Below are 12,593 nucleotides of genomic sequence, written 5' to 3' on the forward strand. Positions count from 1 at the left end.
GCACAGCAGAATCACTTGGGGAAGGGGTGTGTGTGGGGGGTGTGCATTAAACACAAAGGCCTGGCTTCACATACCTATTGACTCAAAATCCCCCCACATGCAAATGAATGTTTAATGTCCTAGGTGATTCTGATGATAAGGCAGTTTTGGGAGCCACTAAAAGCACATCAAATGTACCTCCAAAGGAATTCTCGTCATGGCTCAGTGGTTAAAGAACCTGACTAGTATCCGTGAAGACTCAGGTTTGATCCCTGGCCTCGCTCAATGGGTTAAGGATCTGGTGTTACTGTGAGCAGTGGTGTAGGTCACAGACAAAGACCAAAAGAAAAAAAAAAAAAAAAGCCACACACACACAAAAAAACTACAAGCAAATTTACCTCTGAAATTGAAGGAGAATGAGGAGAAGAAGCACGGGGTACGAGGATTTTTTTTCCGTTTGCTTATTTCAAAATTTTCAGTCTATTGAGAACCAATACATTTAAAACACAATGCAAATTATCAGACAAATTAGACATACGGAATAAAATCCCCAAGTTCTGTTCATTAGCTCCAATAGATGTAACACTACTGTGTCAAATTGCTATGGTTCTACACGTGACATTTCTGTCACCACCTTGGGGTGGGCTGGCTCAAGTCTGAGGGAAGCACAGGGCAGCAGCGAAAGGCATTCATGGCCCCTCATCACTGATTTTTTTTTTTTTTTTTTTTTTGCTTTTTAGGGCTGCACTCATGGCATATGGAGGTTCCCAGGCTAGGGGTCAAATCAGAACTGTAGCTGCTGCCTATACCACGGCCACAGCAACACCAGAGCCGAGCTATGTCTGCGACCTATACCACAGCTCACAGCAATGCTAGATCCTTAACCCACTGAGAGAGGCCAGGAATCGAACCTGCATCATCATGGATGCTAGTCAGATTTGTTTCCACTGAGCCACGATGGGAATTCCTCATCCCCAATGTTGAACTGCACCCCCTGCTCCCAGTCTTGACCCCATTCCTTATCCAGTCACCCCACTGCAGCTTGTCTCATCTTTTCAGAGAGGGAATAAAATCCTAGCACCACCTTTATAAAATCCCTTCAACACCATCTTATTAAATTACTCTGGCCCATGAAGGGGCTAGGCCCTGGCTAGGCCCAGCTATGCTCCCTCTCATTATCTGCACACCGCTCAAAGGGCTCTCTTTCCCACCCACCCGTCAGACACACTGAGGCCAGCTTGGTCTCAGAGGCCAGGTTCTGGCTGGTCCCTCTCCCTGGACAGCTCCTCCCTCTGCTCAGAGCAGTGATTCCTTGCTCCTCACTCAGGCCTCATTGGAACTGTAACTCTATTTCTCACAGCAGCTGCCTTATATACACACATCACATCTCACACACACACACACACACACACACACTCCTCAAACTATCTCTCTAACCCAAGACTCTATTTTATTTTCTTCATAACGTTCTTCATAAATCAATAAATGTTTATTTATTTGTTTATAGGTCTAGATTTTTTTTTTTTTTGTCTTTTGGTCTTTTTGTCTTTTTCTTGAGCCACTCCCATGGCATATGGAGGTTCCCAGGCTAGGGGTCTAATAGGAGCTGTAGCTGCCGGCCTACGCCAGAGCCACAGCAAAGCGGGATCCAAGCCGCGTCTGCGACCCACACCACAGCTCACTGCAATGCTGGATCCTGAACCCGCTGAGCAAGGCCAGGGATCGAACCCACAACCTCATGGTTCCTAGTCGGATTCGTTAACCACTGTGCCACGACAGGAACTCCACAGAGCTGGATTTATAAATATATAGAGATATACGTAAAGATATAGAAACAGATATAAGTATAGATACAGATAGAGATACAGGTATAGATTGAGATACAGATATAGAAACAGATACAAATATAGATACCAATACAGATATGGAAACAGATATAGAGATACAGATATAGGTATCTGTACAGATACAGATAGAGATACAGATATAGAGCATACAGATATAGATGCAGATATGGAAATAGACACAGATATAGCTACAGAAACAGATATAGATATAGAAACAGAGATATAGATATATATACAGATACAGACCTAGGTATTAATATATACAGAATATATACAGAAATAGGTATTAATATATCTATATCTCCATTGTCACATAAATTTGGTGGAAGCAGGAATGTTGTCTTGTTCACAACTGTAGTTCCTATCCTCAGAGAGGCACTGGTAAACTACGGACAGGCATCATACATTTGCTGAATGAACGAAAATGCCAACTTCAGCACTTAGCACACAATAGGAGCTCAAGGAATGCTGGTTCCCACCACACCTCCTTTCTACTTTCTACATCGAGACTGAGACAGTGTAAAATCCCACTGAAACCAGAGCTCTGACTTTTTTTGGTTCTCTCCCAATAATACTGGTAGCCTACATGGATGAACTGGGCTGAGAGGTAAAGCCATGCAAGTGTAGACTGGGACAGAGAGGAAATCAGTCACAAACCAGAACAGAAAAATCCAGTATCTATCTAGTCCATAATGGGATATTTATTTCCAGATGGTGTTTTTCTAAATAATTTTGGACTTTCAGATAATCAGATGCCTCCATCATCAAAAGAAATCCTTTCCAGAATAAAATGCAAATGGTTCTGAGAGGATCTCCTGCTTGAGATTAGCCGCCTTGCACTCTGCTGCCATGCGTGTTTCAGAGTTGGCTGCAAATGCAAACTTACAGATAAGTACAAAACAAAATTAATGGTTCACGTTTCCCCTGGCTACACACCCTGCATTACACAGATAGCAAAACCCACTGGCAAGGTATCCCTCGTAGCTGATCCACAGGGATAATTTTTGCTCCCAATTCCAGAGTCTATGGCAAAACGCTGGGACCTGTGAATATCTGTCTGAGTTTTGCATGTGAACTTATAGGTGTAAAAAAAAAAAACCAAATTTTTCAAATTAAAAATAAACCTCAAAGGCAATGGACTCCGAACTGTTTGTTAATAAAATTGAGAAAGGCCAAACGGGTGTGTTAAACTTGACACCATTTGGAATAAATATGAGAGCTGCTTCCAGCTGCCTCCACTTTTCTCTCTGCTGCACGGTTCCCACTGTTTAACAGATGATCGTGATTCTTGTCTTGAAGAAGAAAAATACAAAAGAGGCACTTATTCTCAAGACTAAACGTGTGCTTTTCTCCTCCACCACATTGTGGACAGAATTGGATGGAAAGCAGCACAAAAGAGAATGGTTTACAAAATAAAAAGGGACGCGAATCAGGGAAGGAGGGATCTATTCCTATTTTAGAAGTCAAAGGAAAAAAAAAACAAAACGCTGAGATCCAGTGAGCACCCGGCAGGCACCATTTCCTAGGCGCTGTCTCCTTCACCGCGAGAGGACAGAGGCTGTATTTGTAGTGCAATAAACAGCAGATTCTACTGCGAGCCTTCTTTGATTTTGATTTTTATGGACACACTTGCAGCATATGTTAGTTCCCAGGCCAGGGGTTTCATTGGAGCTATAGCTGCAGGCCTACACCACAGCCATGGCAACTCAGGATCCAAGCCGAATCTGCGGCCTACGCTGCAACTGTCGGCAATGCTGGATCCTTAAACCAGGCCAGTGATTGAACATGCATCCTTATGGATACTATTTGGGTCCTTAACTGGCTGAGCCACAACAGGAACTCCCATAAGAGACATTTTCAATGCTACCCCCATAAGTTCCTGGCATTCTTCTTCACATGCCAGAAACAGCTACTGCTTTGCCATATTGTAAGATTATCATTATAAATAGTGACTATATTTCCTTTCTGAGCAAGTTTTTTCTGGCCCCTGGAAAGAGCAGGATTGGCCTGTTCAGGGAAAGCCAGAGAGCGAAGACTTAGTGTTCCCAGGGGGATCCGTCAGCCAATGAAAAGTAGCATCTGAATTTTTTTATTTTTTTGTCTTTTTGCCATTTCTTGGGCCGCTCCTGCGGCATATGGAGGTTCCCAGGCTAGGGGTCGAATCGGAGCTGTAGCCACTGGCCTACACCACAGCCACAGCAACATGGGATCCAAGCCGCGTATGCGACCTGCACCACAGTTCACAGGCAATGCGGGATCCTTAACCCACTGAGCGAGGCCAGGGATCAAACCCTAAACCTCATGGTTCCTTGTCGGATTTGTTTCCGCTGCGCCACGATGGGAACTCCAGGATCTGAATTTTAAATGCTTTAACTTCTTCATGGCTTACCTGGAACCACTGTGGGTGGTCTCCTGGAGCTCCCCATCAGACAGGAGTGGAACTGTCCACAGAAGTAACCAGCTGGATAGCATACCCTGCCCTAGCTTCATGCCTTCCCCTGTCTTTCTGCCCCCTTCTCTCTTCCCGTGAATCAGGATCTGTATGGGGCAACCCAAACTAAGACACTATTTTTCAGTCTTTATTCTTTTATTTTTATTTTTTGGTCCTTTTAGGGCTGCACTCGCAGCATATGGAGATTCCCAGGCTATGGGTCGAATCGGAGCCGTAGCTGCTGGCTCCTATGCCACAGCCACAGCAACACCGGATCCTTAACCCACTGAGTGAGGCCAGGGATCGAACCTGCATCCTCATGGATGCTAGTCAGATTTGTTTCTGCTGAGCCACGACAGGAACTATTCTTTTTTGAATTGTAATTTTTATTAAATACTCTGAGACACATGCCCCTTGTTACTGTTTCCACTGATATACGACACTCACCAAACCTCCCCAATTTAGAAAAGCTTCCCAAGGATTCATGAACTTATTTTAAAGTACAAGGATGTCTGACTTTCTTTTTTCTTTCTTTCTTTCTTTCTTCCTTCCTTCCTTTCTTTCTTTCTCTTTCTTTCTTTCTTCCTTCCTTTTCTTTTCTTTTCTTTTCTTTTCTTTTCTTTTCTTTTCTTTTCTTTTCTTTTCTTTTCTTTTCTTTCTTTCTTTCTTTCTTTCTTTCTTTCTTTCTTTCTTTCTTTCTTTCTTTCTTTCTTTTTCTTTTTCTTTCTTCGTTCCTTCCTTTCCTTCCTTCCTTCTTTCTTTCTTTCCTTCTTTCCTTCTTTCTTCCTTCCTTCCTTCCTTTCTTAGCTACAGCCACAGCAATGTGGGATCCAAGCCACATCCGTAACCAACCCCACAGCTCACAGCAACTCCAGATCCTTAACCCACTGAGGGAGGCCAGAGATCAAAGCTGTATCCTCATGGATACTAGTCAGGTTTGTTACCACTGAGCCACAATGGAAATTCCTGAGGATGTTTTCTCGATAGCATAAACACCTGTCATAGTGAGATGATTCTTTAACAGAATTAAGACCACAAAAAACTATTTGAGTAGATCTAGCAGTACATGAGAGTAGCTGCCTATCTACTTATTTTCCCTTTTACAACTCTGCCCTTATTTTCTCAGTAAGTATGATTCCCTGAATTTCATTTTTTTTTTGGAGCAAAAATACATTTGCTGGTTACATTCAACAGATATAACTAATATGTCAAAATTATTATTTACTCAGCATGTTTCATGAATTCAGCACTGACTTTTGAAAACCTATACTTTAATCCACAGCTTGTCACTCTGTTGCAAAGATAAGCTTTTACCCTATGAAAAATTCTAAGAAAAATATGAAAAAGTGTTGAAGCATGAAATTGTATGGTAATTAAAAGACTTTTGCAGGAAACACTTCTAAATGCCAAATGCTATAAAGTAGTAATAGTTCAAATGGAAGGAAAGTGCTAACAAATAAAATGATTCATAGAAATGTCTTGGTTACAGGATTCCATAGTAGAAGTAAATTGTTAAACCAATGACGTGAAGTGTTCAATTTCTTGTGAATGTTCTTAAATGGTTTGGGGCAAACAGAATTGATATTCCCTTGGTTATCAGTAATTCATTCATTTGTTCAGTCTGTCAACAAATATTTGTTGAGCATCTCCCCAAATATACAATAGTGAGCAGAACAAAATTCTCACCCTTACCAAGTTTGCATTCTCAAAGGGCAATCAGTAAATCAACAAACAAACTAGTACATTTATAGTATAATTTCAAGTCCTAGAACGCTGAAAAAAAAAAAATGAAGTAGGCCTAGTAGGGCTAGAGGCTAACAGAGGAATAATTATTTTAAGTAGGGTGATCAGGGATGGCTTCCCTGCGGAACTATACCATTTGAACAGAAGAAGCCAGCTCTGCAACAAAGTGAGAATGGGATATCTCAGGCAAAGAACAGGATTCTTTGCCTTCAATGCAAAGGCCTTGAGGCAAGAATCAGCTTATCACATTAAGGAAAAATAAGACCATGATGAGTAAGTAAAAAGAATTATCACAGAAGATGAAGTGAGAGAGGTAGGCAGGAACCAGATACTGCAAGACTTAGAGGCTCATAGTAAGGATTCATTCTGGGGGAAAAGGCAGCCAATGGAAAGTTGGAAAGATCACTAGAGCTATTGATCACTAGATCTATAGTAAAAAGATCACTAGAGCTATAGGAAAACAGACTATAGGGTACAGAACTGAGAGAAAGAAGATCAGCTAGGAGGCTATTTTCTTGTCAAGAGAGAGATGGTGATAATTAGAAGTGGGAGAGTTTGGGTGAGGGAAAAAGAATAAACCATCACTGCTACATTTTTTATTTAAATAACATCATGAAGGGTGTTAGTGATTACTGAGGTAGGGTCAACTGCGTAAGAAACAAGTTGTGGATGGGGGCAGAAATCAAGACTCCCTGTTGGGGCATTTGAGTCTGAGACGCCAATTATACCTCTCAATGGAGTCAGTTGGATATAACAGACCAAAGTTCAGGGTGGAGTCTGGAGGTCATTAGCATTAAATGGTATGTCAACTTTGGACCTGGGAGCAGGCTAGAAAAAGAGATCTGAGGACACAGTCCTGGAATATTCAGAACTTCGAAAGGGAAAAGGACACTAGAAAAGTCTGAAAAGAATTAAGTAGGAAGAAAGCTGGGAAAGTTCTTTGGATTTACTTCAGCATTTCCACCTGAACAAAAGTGTAAACTCAAGAGTCACGTCATTTGTAGAAGCAGAAAGACAGTGATCGCCCCAGGGATCCAGCTATAAAAACTGATGGCCTAATGGGCTTCATTTGTAAAATTAAGAATAAGAAGGGATTTTTAATCGCAGTCCCTCAGGGACAATGAGAAGATGGAGAAAAGGAAGGCAAAAAAGAAGGCACGCCATCTCTTCCACTACTCTTTCCAGAGTGAGAGCATTTAGCTCTGATGGAGGGAAAAGAAAGACTCAGAAGCCAGAGAAGCCAGCTTCATGGCAGATGCTGTGAAATGCTGAACACAGAGAGTGCTGCCTCAGGCCCAGGTGACCAAGCTAGTGAGAGGACTGTTCTCTTCACCTGTGCACAGGTGGGTGTAGGAAATCTGTACCTTGACATTAACCATGGACACCTCATGGAGAGCTAAACAGTTGCAACACCTCTCAAGCATCGACAGCCCTGATAGAGGTAAGCAGAGCAGTCCACAGGCATAGACTCCAATTCCAGAGCCTAGTTCCTATCAGAAAACATGGCCAAACCATCTCCACCACATAACCGCTCCCTCCCCTGGAGGCGTTGAGTTCAGATAGAGCTGACCTGTGTTGAAGAAGGATCCAGTCCATTCCCCTTCAGTTTTAAGAAATACAGACACCGGTGGAGGCAGGCCCAGGGCTCTCCCATCCAGATCCTTAAAGAGATATTTTCTAGGGCTTTCACAATCTGATTCAGAGCAGACCAGTCTTAAGTCTTTCCTGTGGAGATAGATAGAAAGCAGCTCTCTCATTTCCAGGCTAAGTAGCAAAAAGAAAACATATAGGGATAGCGGCAACCTCATGAGAAATAAATTCAACAGAATTTTGTTATCAATAATATGTGACATAGATATTAAGTAAAACTCTATAGAAAATGTTATTTCCCAGTTATACAGTCAAGAAAAAAAGACATTCTTATTAACCAAATATTTTGGCTATCTAGATATATAATCTGTACATAGATCTCTAATTTTCTAAGAAGCAAGATAAAATGTTGCAAATCCAATATCTACTCAGCATCATGTAATCATTGCTTTAGAGAACTTTGGGGCTTTGCCGTATTGTAAGATTATCATTATAAATGGTGACTATATTTCTGCTATATACAAACAAGGCAAAAAAAGATGTTCTCATTGGACAAATATCTGTTGAAAACCTGCTGCTTGTTGGTCAGGGAATACAATGATAATAAAGGAGACATGGTTCCTATACGATCAGAATTTAGGGTATATGAACAAGTAACATTGGGTTAAAGAGAATGTATTTATTTGATTTCCCCTGGTTCAATGCTTTTAGGTGCCATTAGTGATAATACTAAATATGAATTAAATAGAAATAATATTAACTATGAATAGTAATCTTAGGAAATGTAAATATGAATATATAGCAGTACAAAGAATCTGTTGCTAGTATCATTTAGCTTTACAACCATTTTGTCCGTAAGCCAGACGTGAACATAAGAAAAATTGGACAGGAGTTCCCATCGTGGCTCAGTGGTTAACGAATCCAACTAGGAACCATGAGGTTGTGGGTTTGATCCCTGACCTTGCTAAGTGGATTGGGGATCCGGCGTTGCCATGACCTGTGGTATAGGTCACAGATGCTGCTCAGATCCCGTGTTGCTGTGTCTCTGGCGTAGGCCAGCAGCTACAGCTCCGATTAGACCCCTAGCCTGGGAACATCCATATGCCACAGGAGCAGCCCCAGAAAATGCAAGACACACACAAACACACACACACAAAAAAAAAAGAAAAGAAAAGAAAAGAAAAGAAAAGAAAGAAAGAAAGAAAGAAAGAAAGAAAGAAAGAAAGAAAGAAAGAAAGAAAGAAAGAAAGAAAGAAAGAAAGAAAGAAACATTGGACAGTAGAAAAAAAATGACAAAATAACACATATTTTATACCTAATATTATTTTTAGGTTCCAAACGAGGTTCAGGAATGGGCATTAAAAGGAGACTGGTTTGGGGACAAACATATAAACTTCCTAATTAGGGTGATTTTTCCTGATTCTTTTCTTCCAGCTAAAGAAGTTTTCCCCAGTGTTATAGGAAAGAAAAAGTAACCCATTCTCCCTGCTTCTGACTTTCCCACTCCCTGTTATGGGGTAAAAAATATCCTTTTCTAGTTTTTAGGTTCTTGAATAAAACTCTCAGATCCTATGTTCAACAATAGTAGTTATACCTAGTCTGAGCACAAATATCTGTCCAAGGCATGTCGGTCATTTCAGGGATACTTGACAACAGACATGGTTTCCTTCTACCCACCCTGCATAAGGGCCCCCAAGCCTCCTTCTGAAGACTAGTGACACCATACTCATGGGAGAGTCAAGAATTAGGGTCAACTTTTTCCACTGATTTTAAAAACATCCCAAAGAAGTATCTCTAATAAAGACAAACCAATCACATAACATCAGTAAACTTGCAAACCCATCACATCTGCCCCTTCTGTCGGTCAGAGGACATCATGGGGTGGATCCCAGATTCATAGGGGGGGAGAGAAACAACTTCTTCCTCTTTAGGGAGAGAGATTTCAAAACTTATATATCACATGAATATAGGAAGGTAAAAAGTTGGAGCCAATCAATCTACCATATCTTTCTAGAAGGACTTCTATTCCCATTGATGATTTTAACCCTTTAAAAAAAAATGTTTGGGTACTTGGAGAATTACCAGATATTTCATAAATATGGCTTATTATAAATATCAAAAGTGGTACCTGGTTTGTAAAGGAGGAAAGTAGAACTTGTTTTTGTCTTTGATCTTCAGCATCCTGGTTCTCTCTGCTGTTATTGGAGGCACGATTCCAGTGTTCTCCGAACTGGACACAATGCAGACGTCTAGATCATTGCTGTAGCAACTCTTCACAAAACTTGAAAAGGTCACACCTACAAAAAATATCGGAAGTATCACGACATCATATCTTGTAAACTACTGACCACAAATACAGACTATACAACTACATATTCTTATACTAACATATGCTCAGGAGTAAATTTAAGCTGTGTGCAGTAGTTTTAGGAAGTTACATAAATCTTGACTTCAAATATCTTTAATTCTTGAAGACATGGACATTGTATGCAAAACAGAAGAGTGTTCCAACACAACGAAGTCTTAAGAGCAATACTTTTCATCAAAAGCTTGATTAAAATCCAATGGGGAGTGAATACAATAGTACAATAGAGAGCTGATAGAAGATTCTCTGCATAGCGTGCAGCATAACTACATTTAATCCTGGCTGCCCCATCAACTACTTAACAACCTCAGTGAGGCACAACTTCTGCATGTCAATTTCCTCCTCGTACAAGAGGAAAAATAACACCTCCCTAAGAGAAGAGTTATATAGTCAAATTAAATATTTGCTTATGAAAGCAATTCCATGTGTATAAAGCAGTGACTCTTTAGGGGAATTGCTCACTGTTGCTATAAACCACCATTGTGTTGTCAATGCCCAACAGGTGCTCAACTAGACAGCAGGCTCTAGACTACATTATACCCTTCTGCTAATCTAATTTCAAAATGATTTTAATAATTCTATGCATAGATGTATGACACTACATTGCTTGGAAACCCAAGATTCATACCTTGAAGTTTCATGATGCCTGAAATTAAATGGCCATTCCTCACTTTGTGCCATGGCTCCTGGGGCCACCGATTTGGTTCTGAGGTGAACACAGGCCACAATATACCAACTCGACCCCCTCTGGGACTGGAAGGAGCTCGATCAGCTGATGTCCAGTTGGCAGAGCGAGGCTTAACTCTGTCCTGGATGCAGTCAAAAGACGAGCTGGTGGCCACAATGACTGAATTTCTCAGCACAATCTCTCTGTTTCTGATATAACACTGCGGAGCAGAAGACACATAAACTACTGCCAAAAGGCCAACAGCATTGTCTACCAGTGTGATGTTTTCTATTTGCATGCTGTTCTCCCCCTGGAGCATGGCACCATAGTCGAAGTTCTTGAAAGCCAAGAAGCCGGAGATACTAGTGCAGTTGTTAGGTCCACTCTCCTTATAGAGATGCACGCCATGGAGACTTGAGTGAGCCACATTGTCAGACCAAAGAACTTCAGAAGAGGAGCACCTGTGCCCCCGGATGTGAAAGCCAAGTCTCTCGGATCCTCCCACAGCGTTGCCATGGAGATGGATGTCCTTTGCCTGATTCACTTTGATTCCTGCTACCCAAACAGGTGACCAGGCTGACTGTGTCATCAGAACCACAAGATTCTTAGACAGAGAATAGTTCTGCCCCTCCAAATGGATACCATGGCCAGCTGTACCAAACACCACGTTGTCATTTAAAATGATCCCATGACTGGCAGCTGCATGAATTCCCCCACCGCAGCTCTGGTGCAGAGTAGATGATATTATCCAGGATCCTGCCGACACATTAGTGAGTTCGATGGACGAATACAGTGGTGACCCAAAGTTCTGAATTTCCACGTTGAGAAGTTGAAGGACACCTGCAAGCAAAAGGAAAGAGAGAGCCTTGGGGATGGGCAGAGCTAACTTAAAGATTCTGTGCCCCATCTGCAGGGCTGGCACAAGGGACTGGGTAAGAAGGAAAGAATGTGGCTTCCTGGTCACTCATTTCAAAGTCATGTCTCCTCCAGTGACTCCATGTAAAAAGACCACAGCCATTCCACAAAGATGCTGCATGAATAAAAATAATGGCTAACTATATAAAACATTTTAAGCATTTTTTTACTCGTGTGTGTATTAACCAAAAATTGAAAAACAATCAGTAGTAAATGCTTAAGATGTCTTGAGTGTTTACTTATTTATTTGGCCATGCCTGTGGCACGTGGAAGCTCCCTGGCCCAGGATTGAACCTGCACCACAGCAGCAACACAAGCCACTGTAGTGACAAAGCCAGATCCTTAACCTACTGAGCCAAATGGGAATTCCAAAATGTCTTGAGTATTTAAAGGGAGAATTAAGCAATGACTTTGTTCACAACTGTTTTCTTATTTTCCCTTTTGTTTATCACAATTCTGAGTACAGCTTGCTGGATAGTAGTGGTCAGAAGGAGGAGAATGGCAGAGAGCTCTGATTTAAAAGCAAGAACTGTAAATCCTGACCTGCTTTTCTGACCTGTAACCATTCAACCCTGTAGGAGGCACCCTGGACCTACACCTGCTGATCTTATCTCAGCCAGGCTCTGGAGTATATTCCAGAAAAATGCAAGGGTTCTTAATAGAGTGGGAACCTGGACTGGATTCTGGAACAGAAAAAGGACACCAGTGGAAAAGCATGTGGAATCTGAATAACGTCTCGTGTTCAATTAATAGTAACACATAAATGTTCATTGACCAGTTTGGACGAATGTACCAGAGTTGTATCAGATATTCACCATAGAAGAAGCTGGATGAAAGGTACGCAATACTCTCCATATACTCTTTGCAACTTTTTTTTATAAACCTAAAGTGATTAGAAAATTAAAAGTTTAATAAGGGCTTCAGAATCAGACTTGAATTTGAATGATGTTATCTCCATCCCTTGCTCGCTGGGTGACTTTTCTTACATTTCCTTTTAATTTATTCATGTTTTTTGAGCACCTGAAACACAGAAGTTGCCATACTAGAAGACAGGGC

General features: G+C 41.3%; 1 protein-coding gene across 6 annotated transcripts in view; it reads right to left on the reverse strand.

Moving 5' to 3' along the window:
• Positions 1-12,593, reverse strand: part of PKHD1 (PKHD1 ciliary IPT domain containing fibrocystin/polyductin) — a 479,188-nt gene that overhangs the window by 124,372 nt on the left and 342,223 nt on the right. For 5 of the 6 annotated variants that reach the window (XM_084968324.1, XM_084968322.1, XM_021098817.2 and 2 more), the window contains exons 58-60: positions 10,584-11,462; positions 9,719-9,887; positions 7,571-7,725 (exon numbers count right to left, since the gene is read on the reverse strand). In XM_084968324.1, coding sequence (XP_084824450.1) covers positions 7,571-7,725; positions 9,719-9,887; positions 10,584-11,462 — 1,203 coding nt within the window. Of the gene's footprint in view, positions 1-7,570; positions 7,726-9,718; positions 9,888-10,583; positions 11,463-12,593 lie in introns of those variants that run through there. The other variant, XR_014810260.1, reaches the window with a different exon arrangement.

This window comes from Sus scrofa, chromosome 7 (genome assembly GCF_054392235.1).
Source record: "Sus scrofa isolate SSC_HxYL_T2T_F1_AM1 chromosome 7, Sscrofa_HxYL_maternal_Yorkshire_Landrace_v2.0, whole genome shotgun sequence".
Classification (NCBI taxonomy): Eukaryota; Metazoa; Chordata; class Mammalia; order Artiodactyla; family Suidae; genus Sus; species Sus scrofa.